This window comes from Pocillopora verrucosa, chromosome 4, assembly GCF_036669915.1.
Source record: "Pocillopora verrucosa isolate sample1 chromosome 4, ASM3666991v2, whole genome shotgun sequence".
Lineage (NCBI taxonomy): Eukaryota > Metazoa > Cnidaria > Anthozoa > Scleractinia > Pocilloporidae > Pocillopora > Pocillopora verrucosa.
In genome coordinates this window covers 16,607,172-16,626,481 of record NC_089315.1, presented here as the reverse complement: position 1 = coordinate 16,626,481, position 19,310 = coordinate 16,607,172, and the positions used below count along the sequence as shown (strand labels likewise).

Below are 19,310 nucleotides of genomic sequence, written 5' to 3'. Positions count from 1 at the left end.
TCTAGTTCCTTGTCCTCTTCAGGGGCAATACCTGAGGCTCTGTCTTCTTCCCTGACTTTTTTCCTTCTTCTCTTTTCCATTGTTGAATAGTGGTCACGAACAGACCGTTGAGTAACACGGAATTGGGGATAAGGAATAGCATTTAAGGATACTGCCAGCTTTTCCCAATCATCTCCTCTCTCACTAGTTCCTTTCTTGTGCAGCCATGGCTGCAAAAGCATCAATTCCCTCAACATAAGCAATTCGTGTTCTTCATTCCATTTCATTGATTGACTGAAAGTGCAGTGCAACAAAAATTACTTCATGAGGAAGAACTATCAGTATATCAGCAAAATTTGCTAACAATAAAATTATCATTGTATCTGAGATTTACTAGCACTTGGTCCTAATCATGATCAATATTTTTAAAACAAATAACATAACTTGCTTTGGGTGGTATTAACTAGATCATCATAATATTAGACAATATCTTTGTTTTCTTTAGTCCTCCAATAAATTAGCTGAACTTGTTGACAGATAAAGAAATGATCATGAGAATACATGATGGCTATCCTTTGCCTTCCGAATGAGGGAAACATACAATTAAGGTTGGAAGGACGCTTTCAAGTGAAAAAAGTCATGAATTACTAAAAAATGTGTAGCATTTGGAGCGAAATATTGGGCAATCAATAAAGTTTGGATTTTGTAAAATAATTCTTATTTAATTAGGAAATTATGTTAATTATGTGAATGTCTCTGTTTTGTTTTTGTTTTTGATTCAGTTATAAATAAAGCAATATTTGCGGTATCGGAATTTGTCGATATAACTGTTCAACCCAGCCAGTGAGTTCCTTGTAAAATAAGGTTAATCTACGATTATAAATGAAAATTAGCTCAATGAAAGTATTTTTACACTTTGCATCGGTTGAATCTAGTACCGCTGCTGACAAAATCTCTCTACTATTTCCTAGTAAACCCAAAATGAAATTAAGCTTAATTGTTCTCTTTTTTTGATCGAGAAAAAAGTCGGAAAGTAAGTGATAAGAAAGCTCAGTGATAGCGAGTGAAGTACAATCACAAACAAATACAAAGCAAAATAAGTCAAATCTCTCTCCATTCAGTTTGTGGTCGTATACAAAAGACTCCACGTTCTGTTCGTTTCAGATATTTAAAAAAAACTAGTATTCTTTAAATTTAGTCGCAAAGTCTTGTTTTTACCTTGATTCCTTTGCCATAGTTGGGTTTTAATTTCCACGTTTTCGCACAACGTCAAACAAGGCTTCTAGACGTCCGCGCGTGAAGGGACACCGCCGTCTCAGAAATCTACTCATGCGCAGTACATAACCGGAAGTAAAAAAGTCCCACGTCGCCGTTGTCGGATCGTAAGGTCCCAAATGTACTCCCTGAGCCAACGCTTCCGATAATGGTTAGCCAGAGCTGTGCCTGGCGCCATTGCTTTTGAGTAAACTTGTTGCTGTCATCAACCATTTCTGGGGGGAGATTCACTGTAGGATGGATGTTTAAGATATGGCTGGGTGTGAGAGGCTGATCGTCATTAATGCTTGATGAATTTCTTGTCAGTGGTCTGGAGTTAGCAATTCATTCAGCTTCAGTAAACACTGTTCGCAGTACCTCTTCATTGATAAGGAAGGATGCCCCTGGAGGGTGAAACACCCATGTATAGCAACATTGTGATAACTCTCTACCCACTTTCTCATTGTCGATTTGATCAATAGCCTCTTTAATTTCTCGATCAGCCCCGACAAAGGTCAATCTGTTATTGGAACAAAGCTCCCTCACATGTTCCCTTCGATGTAGAAATCTCATCAGCAGCAAGATGAAGACATCTGTTTCCAGGGAGCTATCAACCTCAAGATGCACAGGTCAAGAGTTCATACATACAAAGATGGCAGCCCATCGCTTCTCTGCAACCTTTCCTCTTCCTCTCTTCATGTAAAAAGGGCCAAAATAGTCAACTCTGGAATATGTAAATGGTGGCTCATAGGGCGTCAGCCTAATCTTTGATAATTCTGCCATTTCTTGAGTCATCTTAGGTGACATTTGTTTCCTGTAGGATATGCACCCCCCAGTAATCTCCCTCACCCCTGCTCTTCCTCTAACCACCCAGAATTGTTCTTGAAGAAGGGACAGTACTTGCTCGACTCCACAATGTCCAGTTTTCTTGTTTACATAGTGTATCAGGATCATGGTGACTTGATGATTCTTCAGCAAGATCATAGGGTTCATAGCATGAAGAGATATGGGCACTCTTGAAATTCTATCACCAACTCTCTATACACTGTTATTCATGATTGCTGGTTTAAGCTTCACAATATGACTTGATGCCTTCACTTGTCTCCCAGCCTTGAGATCCTTTATCTCTTGCAGAAAGATGCTCTTCAGTACCAACTTGACAACCTCTCTTTTAGATTTCTCAATTTCTTCATGACTGATATGCCATGTGACCTTGCATGTGTTTGTATCTTCTTTCTTCTTTCTTGAGGACCACTTGAGAATCGGGTCAGAAGGCGGTTCAAAGAAGTTGTTGGGTTAATTATGGTCACGTACACTTCCTTCTTTATCTCAAGCTTCTGTACTGCGATGTTCTCAAACTTGGGTTCTGTGTAGTGGTCCTCACTACTATACAGGAATGGTGGGCCTCTCAGCCAGTGCTCATTCTTAAGAAATTCATTCATTCCAAGGCCTCAACTGAAATCATCAGCGGGGTTCAATCTGTCGTCACCACTGTTGTGGTGATGTGAGGTCCCTAATCTCTCCAACTCAAATGGCCATATAAATTTAAAATCGCCTGTTCTCATTGTGGATATAGTTTTAAATGATCATGGCATTGCTTCAAAAAACCACTTGTTCAAACTCAAAGTTCAGTTCTTTTCTCATTGCAAGATCAACATGTGCTGCTGAAAGAGCTCCCTGTAGCTCAAGATGGGGATTACTGACAGTTTTCAATGGGGTATGTCTTGACTTTCCAATAACAAATGCACATTCTACAGTTCCATCAGAGTAGGTAATTCAGAGGTATGTGGCAGTTCCATGTCCAACTTTGGACATGTCGCAGAAGTGATGAAGCTGTAGAGTAGGTCCTTCATTGTCTGACCAACTAAAGTAACATTTGGGGATGTTCACCTTTGCCAGAAGAGGTAGGTCATTTTTCCACTGCAATCATCTTTGGAGGAGTTCTCCTTTGAGAGTTTGATCCCATGCCCTTTTCAACCTCCACAGTTCTTACAGGATTTGCTTCTCAGGGAACATTACGGGTGCAGGAAGGTTCAGTGGGTTGAAGACCAAGCAGATTGTTGAAAGAACTCCTCTCGTGGTGTTATCTTTTTTAAACTCTAACACCTTAATACCAAACATGTCTGACTCTATGCGTCACCATACCCCCAGTGCTCTATCGGTATAGAAACCCAAACCTTGTGGTTGTTGCTAACAGATTTTGTCAAGTTAAATCCACCCTTAGCACAAATGTTAATCAAATTTTCCATTGGTGCAATTGCACTTTCCAGTGTTGGTACTGATTTCAAGAGGTCATCAACATAGAAGTTGTCTGAGAGTGTCTATCATAACTGGATCAAAACTTCCTTCATTGTCATCAGCAGTTCCCAACAAGGCAGAGTTAGCTGAGCAGGGTGAGTCGGCCTCTCTGAATATGTGTACTGTCATCGCATACTCTTGTGGTGTTTCATCTATGCTTTCTCTTCACCACAGAAATCTTAGTGAATCTTGGTCTTCTGGGTGCACTTTCACCTGGTGGAACATGCTCTCAATGTCCCCAACCAGAGCCACATTCTCCTCACGAAATCTCCACAAGAATCCAACTAAATTGTTTGTGTAATCAGGCCCTGTAAAAGATTCTTATTCAAGGACGTTCGTCGATGTTCTGCGGCAGCATGAAAGACTATCCTTACTTTGTTGGGCCTGCTGCTGCTAGTGACTGCAAAGTGAGGTAGATACCATGTTCTGGGACCAGATTTGGAAGCTTCTTCATCTGACAGCTTACGGGCATATCCCTTTGTTATGTAATCTTCCATCGTAGCACAGTATTTGTCTTCAAGACTAGGATCTCTACGGAATTTTTGTCTCAAACTCTGCAATCTTATCCCGGCTTCCCTTCAGTTATTTGGTAGCTAAACATCGTCTCTTCTCCATAACAGCCCCATCTCATAGTGATCTTCGTCGTTAAGTGTTGTTGTCTTATTGAGGATGTCCACTGCTTGCATATCCTCTCTGATTAAGTTATAGTCTCAGCATTTACAATCTGCGTCCCCTTTTATTTCAGCCTTCAAAGTGCTCTTTGTTCCAAACCCTTCTACTTTTCAAAACTTCTCTACTTGGTCATGTAAATTCTTTTCACATGTGACAAAGTTTACTGAAATGTCCCTATGTTTCTGTAAGCCTCAAATCGTTCCAGTTATGACCCAACCCAGTTGCAGAGCTTGCAATTGGCTATCAGGCTTATTTGACTTTTGAACTTCAAAAACTTCATGTATGTCACTAACATCCTTTCTAATAAGTACTGTCACCTTTCTCAGCTTCACGTCAAGTATTTCAATGTCTGCTGGGTGTGGGTGTGACTTCCTGTCAATATCTTCTGGAAGCAGTTCTCTGTGATATTGAACTTCTTTGATACAAGACCTTCTTCCACGGTGGTGAGTTCTTCTCCACTAGCGGATTGGAACTCAAATTCTACAACTTCAAACTCTTCATCTTCTTGTTGCAAGAGGGTGCTAAGAGACACCACTTCCTTCTGACCTTTCAGGCCTAGTTCATTAGCAACATCGGAACTGATCATGGTTCCACATGAGCCATCGTCTAGCAATCCGTAAGTGGTGATGGACTTCCCATTGGATGATGAGATCTTCACTGGTATCACATGGAGAAGTATGGTCTTCTTCTTGGCCAGCTCTATTGCGGTTGCATGCTGCACTGTACTCCTAAGTTCAGTAGTGCTCGGATGCTCACCATTCCTTGGGTTTGACTGATTCTCTGCAGGTTGTTTTTCCCGTTCACAGGTTTGGTTGCCTCGGTCAGTGTCTCCAATGTCTCTTAGGGGGTTGTGAAGAAACCTGTGGTGTCATTTATCACTTCTACATGGACAGAACTTTTGGGATTCACACCTGTCTCTACGATGTCCTGGTCTCATACAAACGTGACACAACCTGTGGCATTTCACAATATCCCAGTGGGTTTGCAGATCTTTGTTTTGGAACTGGAGGCATGAGGCCAGTTCATATGAACCTGAGCAACAGAAACAGCTCTGTACTCCGAGAAAGGATGAGTCAGCCAGTCTTGTATTCTACACATCCTACTGAGTCAGCCAGTCTTGTAGTCTACACATCCTACTACAATCTACAATGTACTGCAAGTATTCACTGAAACTGAAGGGTTATACAAAAATAGGCTGTGCTACACCAGATACGAAAAACCACTAAAAAACCACTCTTTATAGTGGCCAAAAAATTTGTGGAAACGTATTCCTCATCTAATGCAGCAGCACTATGCTCTTAGGAAAGGGTAACTAAAATAAACTAATCACACAGAAAATTCAATGAAAGCAGTGATATTTTACAGAGTTTTAAAACAAAATTACATTAAATAAAAAAAGGAGAAAGTGGTCAAACCTAAGACTGACCAACATAGAAGGACTTAATTTTCCCCACAAAATGCTTAAATGAGCTGAAACTATCGTGTTGCCATTTGAACCTCTTCAATACGCTGTCCGAATATTAATTTTTAACTAATTCGTTTCCATGTCACTCAAACATCAGAAATTACATATTATTATTACATACACTCAGGCAAGATATTGAATGTGAAAGTTTATTTAGGATGAGTCAGCCAGTCTTGTAGTCTGCACATCCTACCAGAGCCTAAGAAAGGGAAATATGAAGGTGAACACTACAGAATTAAAAACCTAACTTTTTTAACACTGACAAACATGAACTCAAACTATGATCAACATAGCCGTTTTTGGCGGAAACAGATTTCGAGTGCCCTTGCCTCTGAAAGCCTCTGTCGGGAACGCCAGCATTAGCTGCAGCTGAAGCACCACCAGCTCTAAAGAGAAATATCTGGAACAATATCCTTAAAACTAGATTTGAACTAATCTCTTATACATGAGTAACTTAGCGGCTTGTTAACAGATACTAGTCTGTGATCTAATTTAAACTTGTACAAGGCCCTAGAGATATAATGGTCTGCCTCAACTGGAAACTTTTCAACCTCTCTTAAATAACACCTAAATTGTTTACAGGGCAGGTAGCAATATTGGAGCTCTCGGAAATTACAACTTGGCTCCCTTTCCTAAGTTGATCTGTCTTACTTCTGTCAACGTTGATAGTGAGGTAGTAAAAACTAATCTCTCCATATCAAATATAAAGAACCTCCTCAATTCGGAAAAAACCAGGGAAAGCAAGAATAAAAATACACACATTTCATTATTCAAGTAAATTATCTAGGTTGGATTTTTCAACAAGGTTCCTTATCGTGTCTGGAGAAACTGGCTCCTGCTTATTACAAACGCTGATCGAGCTGTCTGTAGGTGAAGGTAAACCTGCCAAATGGTGTGCCCACTGTATTCCAAATATGACAGAGTGGACCGCTGAGTAGGAATGAGTGGTATCCAGTAAATGCTGTAAGTATAACGCCACATGCTCTGACTTTGCAGGAAAAGCACAAATCTCCCTCTTGGAACTGGCAAACACTTTCCACCACAGAAAAGCTCTCCTATAGGCATCAGTGGTACCTAGTGCTCTTGACGTAATGACAGTTGACTCCAGTCTAGATGCAAGACTTCTCAGAGGGTCTGAATGGGGGGGTCAAAATGTCGGTTGTCGGTTAAAATTTCATTACTTTGTCGGTTGTCGGTTGAGATTTTTGACCTTTGTCGGTTGTCAGTAAATCTCAGTTAATAATTAAAAATACACGTTAATTATTCACATTTATTATGCAATTTGCCCAGTTTTAAGACTTTAAACTCTAGACGAAGTGTAATACTTGTAATAATTCATTATTTGTTGTCACTTAAATCTCGTTAACGTTGTTTTTTAATTTAGCAACATGCTCATCTACCCCATTTTTGTTTGCAAATCTAGTATACCGATAAAATTCACCAAAGCTTTTATTATAGATGTGAATTTGTTTCCTGTTGACTACGGGGCATTGAAGTAAATCAAGAGAGGTAAATTCTACAAAGAATGAAACACCCACTCTAGCCCCTAGGATACCTAATTTTAATTTGTAAGCTACGGAAGTCTTTTTTCCGAGACGTCCACAAAAATTCACTACACTTATTATTCAACGGCTCTCGTGGCTTTTCTGCGAGGTTTCTTTTTTTTCTCTTTTTTTTTTTGCCAAAAATTTGGTTGTCATACGTATCAATCTGCACTGTTAAATGGATTTTTTAACTGTTAGTACCTCTTACGTGTCGAGACGCACAAATGCACGAACAGCCCTGCCGGATCGGGTAACACACGCTCTGTTGACAACCTCTGGATGTTCTTCAAAATCTGATTCCTCGTCATCCGAATCTGTCTCATACTCATCGATTTGTACTTCTCTGTGATCCTCAAACACCTCGGTAACATCCCCTTGGTCCACAAATTGTATGCTGACAACCCGTTGTGCATTTGCTGACGATACAGTGTTTTCTTCAGGATATCGAAGCCTCTCTTCAGACTCGTAGGTGTGGTGAACGGCGTAGACAGCTGGTGGCAAGGCCCCAGCCTTATCTTTTGTGGTCTCACTCCTAACCGTCCGTTGGCATACTGGTCTGTAACTTGCTAGCCACTCTTTGATCTGTCCTTCCATCCCTGGTGTTATGTCGTCACTTGGCAAAGGTGTCATCGTAGCTATAGCAGAAAGGGGCATGGCGGATTGAGGTACCGGATAGTAGGATTTGTCATGCGTGTAGTACTTTGCTGCCCATCTAGATGTGCGCTTCAGAGATTCCTTGCAAATTGTTCCAAAATCCTGGGCATATGTAAGTACCGTAAATGTCTCGTGTTTAAGGTGTGAAACAGCATGCAAATTTTCCACTACTGTTGTGAGCAACGTTTCGAGCAGCAGATCATCTACAAATTGGGGTTTAATGTCCATCACGTTCTTGTATAGCCTTTCTATGCCCTTTTTAAGCAAAGACACAGATACTTGTGTCTTCTGTGATACAGTTCCCTGTGGACCATTGGTTGCAAACGTCTCGCTCAACTGGTAGCGTTCTTTCACCTTACTCACAGTGTCTTTTACATAGCTGTCAATCTTTGTCACGTTCTCTTTTGCTTGTTTCAAGGACACTCCGTCTGGTTTCATACCCTTAGAATGAATTCCAAAGGTATCGTAAAGGGAGCCAAGAATCCCCAGAAAAGATACCATTTCTGAGAGGCTTGTCTACAGAGCATATCCCTTTGATTTGTTTGGATGAGCATGAGTCTTGTGTCCCATTGGAAGAACTATTGTGGCCACTTCCTACCAAAGTCCTAACCGATTTATCATCAGGGTTGTATTGCATAACCTTTCCTGCCTTTGTATCCGTGTAAACTACCCTCCCGTTCAAGGTGCATACTTGGTTTACCTCAGAGCAAGGAAGAGTGGAGTTGCATACAGCTTTGGTCACTGTCTTTGTGCTAAGTTCACATTTATAAAGCCCACCTTGGCTCGAGGCTCCTGAGAAGAATGCGCATTGGTCAAGTAGAGTAATAGACAAAAGATTTATGATGCTGGATGGATAGGCAGTGAATTTCGTAGCATTGCCGTGAATGGTCACTCCATCAAATGTCAATGTTATCTGATAGACATATTGACTCTCATCATCACCACAAAATAACAAATCATTGCTTGCAGTATAGACAGCAGAAGGTTTACCAAGACGATTAGGATGCATCTGGACGTGTTCTGCACAGTCCGTGTTCTGCACAGTCCGTGTTCTGCACAGTCCGTGTTCTTACAAATGGCACCCAAGTGGTCCTTAAGTCTTTCGCTCAAAACGGGAACCATTCCATCCGTTGGGAGAGATAGTGCCTCTAAGTGCCTCAGAAGTTCAGCTCGTCGCTTGAGTAACTTTGTACTTATCGTCACTTTTCCCTCGAGGTCGACAAAAGAAATTGTAGATTTTCCCCTTTCGCACAAGAATGCAATCCCATCGATGAAGCACAAGTTCCTAGCATCCTTCAGTCCATCTCGCACAACAGAGACATCTGCTGGCTGGTGCAATCTTATTGTTAGGAGTCTTAATAAACCTGTCTCAAAGTTGTAATCAAGCGCAAGGATCGAGCCTGTTGGGCCTTCAGAAACTGTGATCGGGTGAGGGCATACACCACGTTGGTTACTTTTCCAAAACCTGTATTGTTCTGGTACGATGGTATGCACAACGAACTTAACATCCTCCAGCACTTCGAGAACTTCTGGTCGTGTTAAACGAATAATGGGTTCGACAGCCATTCTGTCTTTATTCCTAACACATTCAAGTGAAAGCAACTTTCGAAGCTTCTTTTTGATAAACGCCTCCGCATTGTCACGTAAGCTTCGAAGCAACACGAGATTGCTAAATTCACCGTCTAAGTTGATAAACCAGTTCGACCAGCTACACTTAAAGCTTTTTCCAATATGAACGACATCTGGCAAGGGAACTACCAATTCTAATTCTGGTGGCAGTTCCTTGCCATCTGCCATGTCACTTAAGTGAACAAGTGCCTTCTTGTTGCACTCCTTGCAGTCGGTTGCTACTGCCATAACAACTAGCTTTTGGCACGTCACGTTTCTATCTAAGAGAATCACATGCCCTTAAAGAAGGGTGGTGGGAAACTTGTCCCATGTTCTTGCAGCTTGCACAGACCGATTTTGCTTTTAGGCACTCTTCGCATTTGTTCATTGCTAAACAATTTGAGGCCTCACTCGTCACAATGTGTTTAACACTTCGCTGACCTTTCAAGCAATTTTGACAGGTTTGTACAGTTCTAATACTATCTTCCATGCAAGAAAATATTTCTTCTCCAGTCACAGATTTGGGTCGGAAGTTAACCGCCACGGGCATCGCAGCACCGTTATCAAGCAAGGTTGCAATTGTTACGTCTGCGTTGGTGATTAGATTGGTCTTTATCTTTTCAGGGTCTGGAAGAGGATGCTTTTTCACGAATTTCTCGTCCACTTTATGTGTAAGACCAATTACTTGTTTTTGACGTGAGTCGTATTCTAGGCCTGGCTTCAGAGCCGTGCCGTCACTTGCTAAAGCTACTGGGATGGTGCAAACCTTCTCGTTATCAACAATTGCATGTAGATCTGCTTTTGGATGTTGACACAGGGAATGGAGTGACTGCAAATGGGGCTTAATCATTCCACTTTCTGCTGTGTAGCCTGATTGGCATCGTTTTGTCGCGTTTAAGGAGGGGCCACACAAGTTAAAATCCGCTAACAATTTGAATTATTTTTCTCTGCCTCTCCCTGTTCTGAAGAAGCCTGGCCCTCGGACGAACTTTCTTGTTCTCTCACCTTCAAGGTATTTGATGGTCAAGAAAAATTCACATACCTCGTCATCCCATTTAAAGGCAGACGTAGTTTTGGGATCAGTCAATGCAAACGACATTGTATCATTGAGGAACTTGTAATAAATGCAACTTTCTGGTATCTTCCCATCTTCAATGAGCTTGTTGAGTTTCACAGCCAGTGGATGAGCGTCATTTAGAGAGCTGGTAGATAGGGAAAGAAAAAAAAGTGTAACAAATTGTAGGAAAGCTTGAGACTGAAAACATAGGGATGGAGCGGAAGCAGAAACACTTACATAGGGCATGATATAAACTCGGAATCTTCACTCTCAGTTTCACTCCCAGCGGAACTTGCATCTTTATCATTATCTGAAACTATGGGGGCATCATAATTTGGATTGTCCTCCTTGACGCTGATGTCCAGTACAGATCCCTGAGGGCCAGCTAAACAGCCTTTGTCGTAATCAGAGTCCTAGGCATCTGGGAATAACTCGTCTTTATATTCACTAACAAGCCGAAGTATACTAAAATTAGGTTTGATTTTATTGGCAAATCAAACGATATGATCTGTAATGAAGTAATATAAGAAACAACTAAAAACACCTAATAACCAAAATAACATTTATTGGCTTACGTGTCTCTTGCACTGGGGTAAACAAACCGAACAATTTGTACATTTCAAGGTCATTTAATCTAGGGAGCTATACGCACAACGCCAGTTTATCGCGACTCTAACTTTATGACGTTGAAAGCTCTTGATTTGTTCATCACACAAGCAACTGAAATGAAATTACTTCTCTGCCAATGTGGCATCTGTGCTGTCAAAGTCCTCTTTGCTCATGTCTGCCTCATTGTTAGCAATATCTCCTGCCTTTTGTTTGGATGATATCGAGTTACTGGCTTTCATCAGAAATGCATCCATGCGACCTTGACTCTTAAGAGTGGCATCATTCTTGTTCTTTCTCCTTAGACACTTGTCGAAGTGGTCTGTAATTATTTAATTATTTAGTTTAGATATCACGAATTTCCATGCTCTAAGCATCCCTCTCTCGGTTTCCAGCCGCTTTTAACCTTTCAGTATTAAAAAAAGTCGTCTCGTTGACGTTTTTCAATAAGTGCTCCCACTGTAATTCTTTGATGATGATTATTTGTCTCTTATCTCTCTAAGTTTAGCTACTTTTCGTCAATTCTGGATGAGTAATTTCATAAATTTTATAAAAATTAACGCTAAAAAGTCACGTTTCGACCTCTATGAGGTCATTTTCAAGTGTGAATAAAAATACAAAATATATATTAAAATAGTTAAAGGACTTAACAGGGAAGACTGTCACGAACGCTAATTTATCATAAGTCTGATAAAATATGTAAAGATAAGGGATCATTACTTACTCGCTTTGAAGTAGCTGACTTTCCATTAAATGTCCTGTCTGTGTGACGACAAGGATAGCTTTTTGAACATATGCCACACTTGATTTGCACTTTGCTTAGTGCAACACTGCCATTCAAATCCTTCAGAGCTGAAAAAAAAAAAATCCGATCCTTCAGTTTCTTTTGAATTGTCCCTAGGTTTTGCCCTGCCCCTACAAAGAGAAACCCATAAACTCTATTACTATCATTATCACTTTGGAGGGTATTGAGGAAAAAAAAAAAAAAAAAAAAAAAAACTTGACAGCGAGCGTTTATAACTTGAATGCTGGGCTCTTATTTTCGCACAATGAAAATACCAACGCTAAAAGCTAGCCAGCTTTGGTATCAACCAAAGCTGGCTAAAAATTACAAAATCTTCCCCTATGTGTGTTGTGAAGAATCGTAAAGGACATGAAAGAAAAAATGGATTAACGTATTTGTAAGTATTGAAAGTAATTGTGCAATTGCAAGACTGACAGTTTGGCATAATTGATTAAACAGAGTTTGTTTTTCTTGAATCCGCAAAACTTACATGCACTTCACTATCAGCCATGGAATCAGCATCTAACTTTTTAAGATCTTCTTCCCTACCTGAGAAGATTGAGAATTTACAAATTTTTTGTTGTTTTCTGTGTTTTCAGCCATGATTTGGGCTTTAAAAATAGCTCCACAGTTTCTTTTAACAATGCTGCAAGTAGACGGTGCGAACATTGGTTGTCTTGGTTTATTTTTAAAAATACATTTTAGCCCGGCAAATTCTTTATTTTAGCACGCAAAATGCAAAATGCGCCACAATGCCCATCAAAGTGATAATAATACAGTTTTTAGCCGGAATTTAAAAGAAACTATCTTTACATAGCGAGCGCACCAAGTGAGCGTTTTTCGTTGTATAAACAAGGCAGCGTTTATAAACAAGGAATACTGCAGAATTTCCAAAGTAGTGAAATTTATGACTTTTGAAAATCAGGTAAACAAACTACAAGTGCTAATTCAGCCCTACCATCCTGAAACTTTTGAAGGTCTCCTTGTTGCCTTTCATTTCTCTCGATGTCACCTCCTTCAGTCATGATCCTCTTTGCCAAATTTTCATCTTCTTTTGCTTCTTCTCGTGATTTCCGTTTCCTTCTCACATTTGACTCGTCACCTTTCTTCTCAGTGTCGTTCATTGACTTCTGCTTGCTTTTATCAGATGTAGCCGGCGCCTTCAGCAACAATATTGGCTTTCCGGTCCAGTTCGTGTCCTTTGATAATGTGTACTGAAATATTAAATACCGTGTGTTTTAAGTTTTCTCTTTAGTAGGCTTTTGAGAAATTTACACAGTTCTTATCAGCAAATGCTCGTCAAGATGTATAAAACGTGCACATTGATCGAAATCTCTCGTGCGTAGCTTCCCTCGAGGAGAGAATTGAATATTATTTGAACGTCTGGTTTTCAGAAACGAATAAATTTAAGGGCGTGTATAAATAAACTGGGTCTTTAATATGTTAAGCTACACTGTTGTTCATTCACCAATTAATCAGAAAGAAGCTACTTCTTTGTAGAGATTTTTCTCAATTTTCGCATTCAAATGGACGGTGAAAAAGAAAAAAAAAACATTCTGCTCCACAAAACAACAAACAAAAAACAGTGAAACCAGATTTTAACCACGTTAATATTTGATTAATATTTAACTACAGAACTTAAGTGATTCATCGAACTACGCTTCACGTGTTCCACACTTACAGTTGAGCTCACTGCTACTTTCATCCGATATTAAATTTGGAAGTTCAAGCTGCCATTACCCATCCGTCACAATTGCAAAATTTTCGCATTTGCCAGCAGGCGATTTTGCCAGGCGAAATAACTTTAACAAAAATCCATTCCATATTGATGTGCCTGCTCCTTTAGTCCTAAAAACTCTGTAAGATGTTTTTTTAGTTCAGATACTCCTCTATGAGCTTCTTTGACTACTGGGACCCTGCTTCAATGACGTTCGATGGCGACTTCTTCGCCTTTTCGAAAAAAACTCATGATGACCTTAGCAATCCCAGTCATGACCTGACTGCATGAACAAACAACGAGCAATAAAAAGACAACAGCAGGGCGTCTCATCGGCTTGATTGTGATCCGCTGTTCTTGAAATGAGACAGCAGGGCGTCTTGACAGCCCGATTACGAGTCGCTGTTCTAGAAATGAGCCCACGCTGCTCACCGAAAAGAAGGATCCCGTGGATTTAAAGTAATTCAAAGACAAGAAATTCTATAATTCGGCTAAATTTGGAATTAATGTGGTTACATTGGGTGAAGAAGGATTTTCTGAGCTAGAAATCATCAAAATGCTGTTCTTTCTGTATACAAACATCCCTATTACGCCCTTTGTCGCTAGTCGGTTAACCCCATTCACACCCTCTTCTCAGTGACGGGTCACTCAACTCGTCAAGGCACTGCCACACGCCATGATTGAACACATCTGACAGGAGAAAAACAAACCAAAAGGGGGAAAGGCAAACAAATAGGACGTACGATGGCATTTAAGATCTGAATGGGGTCGAATCCATGAGAATACAATGGTAAAGTCACATTTGCTGGGACTGTAAACACAACATAGCTGTGCTGTCTCCAGTGTAAGCTCTCCAAACAAGAAACTAATGGAGGATAAAAATCTCCTTAGCACCTAGGCTGTGATTATTATAAACCTCAATGCCATTCAGGTCGACCATAGTGCGAAACAAGACATTTAAATGCTCTTGGCAACACCGAAGGGTACATATTTGATGAGTAGCACAGTCACATAGCCATTTGCTGTAACATAGTTCAAAAATAACTATTTTTTTATTTTTTCACTTTTTATCACTTTTTGACTTTAATTTTGATCAAAATGTACATTGTAATCAATATCTGTAAATATTTTTATTATTTTGCATTAATAACACAAATTTTGGTATTACCCACAATCCCTTGTGGGCATGGCACATTTTTGGTTTTTCATAAAATCTTAAGAAAATCAATGGAAAAATGCGAAAAAAGAGGTTTTGTAATAATTAGTTCACATTGAAGCAATGATTTCCTCATTTTCTTTTAAAGGGAGTTTGTAAATAGACTTTTGTCCTCTCTTTCTGACTGGTAGGTCACCGCAAATGTGACAGACAGTAGCAGCATGTACAAACGCTTTCCGTTTTTCGTCAATTGTGAAGGTCATGTCATGAATGTTCTCCCTTATGTAAAAGTGCCCCTTAAGAACTCTGTCTCCTCTGTAATAATGACACTGATAGTCATCTGTGACATTACTGTCAAGTTCTTCAACTCCATCAGAAGTGACCTGAAGGAGATAGAAGTCTTAGACAGGATCATCTTCAGCGGCTATCGCAACTGTACTTCCCTTGCTGGCCAGGTCAGCTATGTAGGAAGCAGTATCATGGTCTAAAATTGGTGCTTCAGTTGCCTGTCGAGTGGTTGCCACATCACCCTCTCTGGTTAGCTCCACCGGCTTCCATTCATCAAGCCATGCCTTGTTAGTGCAGTTCTCCTCATCATTCACAATGCAACTGATGCAGTAACATGACAGGGTGACATGACAGGTGAGAACCTGCAGCATCCTGTTCTCCCTTGGCATGTGAGGTTGAAAATCAGGCAATACATTTCATTGTTATGCAATAATATGCCCCTGCAAACTCTGTATGGACTCCCCTGTTACTGTCTGTGTAAACGAACCATGTGCTTTCAAAGAGAAGCTGCGAAGGAGCGGATTTCGTGGAAGTTTTGTTGGTGTTTTTCGCCATATTCCTTCGTCACTTTCCTTCGTTACGGTTCATGAACACGGCAGCAATAGCGGAAAGTGTTTCCGCGTCGACCAAATGTAAATTTCTAGTGTTAGATCGAACGAAGTGGGTTGAAACTTTCTGTAAATTTAGCTTAATACAAGCCCAATCCAGGAGAGGTGAGCTTGTTTACTCAACTTAACAAGAATCGCGTCTGACAACGGATCTACTGGTGGATATGTGATGGAATTAACCCTTTCACCGCCAGTCGTTTTTTGCAGAAAACAGCCCTGAACACCAGATGTTTTTGGTACTGTTTGCCGAGATTACGTACATTACTTTAATTGCAATTTTCATGGAGAAGGAAGCATTTTTGCAAAAAAGAACCCCATATGATTTTATTTGTTATAAAATTCTCTTTCAGGTAATTCTATTTACATTTTTAAAGGATGAAAACTGACTGAACATGAACCTCTCAAAGTTGAGATAACCTACGATTTTGAAAAAAAAAACATATGGTCCTTCTTGAAATGTGTACAAACCCACCAAAATTTGTCCAACAATATTCTAAAATGAAAAAATGCTTTTCATAGGACAACCTTAGATGAAAAAAGCAATTTATCTTACAACAAAAGTCATATTTTTACACTAAAACTCACCCGACTTCATTTGCAAAAAAGTCATGTTGTCATTGCGCAACATCTTTTGAGTAAAAAAACTTTAAATTTACCCATTGATTTGTGAGTTTTTACTAGCACTTAGAAATAGTTTTTGTTTCTGTAACAAATGAATTCTGAAATAAAACCTGTTCTTCTATTGAGTTACTGATGTAGTGCCTCTCATTTATTGTCCCTAGCTAGCAAAGTTTTCTTTAGTATGGTAGTCATAGAAGCAATTTGATCCTCCTTCTCCAATGCACAGGTAAACATTGCACTGGCTGCACTTGAAAGTTGTCTTGTGTCTTGGAGAAGGGTTGTCAGGATTTGCTTTCTTTGAAGAGAAGTGCTTTCTTTCACAGACCACACAACGATGATTCTTGCCCTCCCCTTTGAAGGGAAAATGGATTCCAACATTACTGAGACGTTCAGGCACTGGTGTGTCTGCACTCCTCTTTCTTTTGTTAGAGGCAGTTGATTTGTGTTGCTGTGGGAAGTTGCCAACCAACTGCACACAAAGGTCTTCCTTGAAAGACAATAGATCCCTTTTCCTTCTTCCTCTTGGAGTTTCTGGGCACTTGAACCCCTCAAGAATGTAAGCATTGTAAATGCTTAGAAGGACCATCTTCAGGAAAATGCGAAGGTACCACCTCTTCTGTTTCTTTGACTTATTGACTGCTGTCATTTGGTCTGAGAGATCGACTCCTCCCATAAAGTTATTGTAGGACTTGACAATTCCTGGCCTGTAAATCTTCTTGGTAACCCAGCGTCCTCGTTGCTTGACCCTTCTACACACCACGTCACTTTCATTTCTGACTTCTTCTGATTCAGCCCCAGAGTTGTCATCTTCGACCCAATCTGGTACCACTGGTGGGGAATGTATTGTAGTTAGAAAATAGACATCTTTTTTGTCTTTCCACCTCAAAGCTGTCATTCCTTGTTCCTTTGCAGTAAGCCATGCCACTTCTCCTCGTTTCCTGAGAACAGCTCTTTTCAATTGTTCATGCGGGTAGCCCTTGCGAGGTCTTGCTGTCCCAGCAGCAAGAATTCCCCTTGTCCTCAACAAAAGGAAAAGAATTGGGCTGGTGTAAAAATTGTCAACATAAAGGTGATGGTTTGTATTGTGCAAATCTGCAACCAAATCCATGACAATCTTACCGGTCTTTCCGATGTTACCAGCCTCTCTGTCGTCCTTCCCAGCATAGATAGAGAAATTCTTGCAATAGCCAGTCTTGGAATCACAGAGTTGAAAGAATTTCACTCCAAATTTGATTGGCTTATCTGGCATTCTCACCTTTATGGCTAACCTCCCTTTGAAAGGAACCATAGCTTCATCAATGGAGATTTCACGGGAGCAGTTAAAAATTTACTTGAATTTCTGAACAATATCATGATAAATACCTCTCACTTTATATAAGGGGTCTTGCTTTTCTTCTTCTGTTTGTTCGTGGTCTGGGTCGCAGAAGAATATGTACGATTTTAACTGGAAGAAACGTTTTCGAGATCGCAAAATGTTTTTCACTCCTGGAATGTGAAATAGCCTTGCTTCTGCAGATAACAGGAAGTAGCGTTCGTCGCGTGGGACAACAATACTGTCATTCGAAATGATCAACATTGCAATAAATGCCTTTAACTCTTCGGATGTGACAGGTTGCCAATTTGGTACTTCTTTCTTCTGAGCATTCTTGTTTGTAAATTTTACCGATGATTTCCTCTGTGAAAAACAACGAGAAAAAGTCAAAAGCCTTACCAGTATCAGGTAAGTTTATTGTCGGACCAGGTGTTAACGTGAACGGTTGCATGTCTACATCGAAGCGCTGGTTCTCCCACTTCATGTTTTCGGGCAAATCGAAATTAAAACCAGCGAAATCCTCTTCCTCTTCATCGCTATCGAACAGCTCTTCAAGGACATCGTCATCTTGGAAAGAATATTCGCTTGAAGATGATAAATCTGATCCAGAATTGTCGCTCTCGTCACCCGAAGACATTTAAAAATGGCGAAGTTCGAATTTTTATCTCGTTGAACTTTCAAAACAAAATATCTCAAAAACTTTGTATGAAACCGCGTGGTGATAAAAACACGATTGCATTACTCAAACCCTCCCTAGGAAAATGGCAATATCTGGGCCCCCCAATTGCTAAAAAAAGCCTGGTTACAGAGCGGTAATGTATGTAAATTTATTTGGCCGCTAAAGGGGCCACGAGTGTTGCAGTACCTTTTTGTCAGTGGCCTCTAAAGAGGCCACCGGTGGTGAAAGGGTTAAGCTCAATATGGCCGTTACCAAATGTGTTTCCGCGCGTTTTATTTTGATCTGGAAAACATTCTACTTGACGATTCAACTTCAGCGTTGGTTTGTAAATATTATGATGTATGCCCATTACATTTTTGTTATTAGTTTGTTGCTTACACAGTCGAAATTATCATTATTGCTAGTTTTGCACACTATGGTTGTTTTAATAGTTGCGAGCGTTACATTGTTCATTGATAAAAACAGACGTTTATAACTTGCGTTAGAATAAACCATTCTTGTTGCAAATCATACTTCCTGTTGCTTTTGTCATAAACTACTAACGGCCAAAAAATAGTGGCCCCATGTGTGTTCTATATTGAGATATTTAATTTTTTTTCTTCCGTCTGATACATTTCATGTTACGTGTTACACCCAGAAATTCACGCATTTTCAGGAAATACTTATTTTTTACAATTTTCAATTTGTCGCAAACCTTGTTTTCTTTACACCAAAATGAAGTAGGATAACTAAGCTTATATTGTGGAAAGTGTGAGATTTAGAGGTTAAACCTTCCCGAAGATATTCGTTAGCAAAGGCACTTGAGTCCAAAATGGCGGCTTGACTGTGCTACTCATCATTTAATCTAGTACACCTTTTGCTGTTCGTTACCAGAAAATATACTCTCATTTATGCCAAAAGTTATATCAATAACATAAATAAGTTTTTCATTAACTCTAGAATACATTTCATTAGTGTTGATTGAACTTTCAATTAGGATATTTGAATATGTATCGATATTCAATAACA

At 39.9% G+C, this 19,310-nt stretch overlaps 1 protein-coding gene and 1 pseudogene across 1 annotated transcript; both read right to left on the bottom strand.

Annotated features, from left to right (window-relative positions):
• Positions 1–12,826: 12,826 nt before the first annotated feature.
• LOC131773070 (uncharacterized) lies at positions 12,827–13,914 on the bottom strand (annotated as a pseudogene).
• A 2,554-nt stretch (positions 13,915–16,468) lies between these two features.
• On the bottom strand, positions 16,469–18,260 carry LOC131796094 (piggyBac transposable element-derived protein 4-like). Its single transcript, XM_066165340.1, has 3 exons — positions 18,081–18,260; positions 17,674–17,986; positions 16,469–17,583 (listed from the first exon to the last, which is right to left on the bottom strand). The coding sequence occupies exons 1-3, from the start codon at positions 18,258–18,260 to the stop codon at positions 16,469–16,471; spliced, it is 1,608 nt and encodes a 535-aa protein (XP_066021437.1).
• Between the last annotated feature and the right edge of the window lie 1,050 nt (positions 18,261–19,310).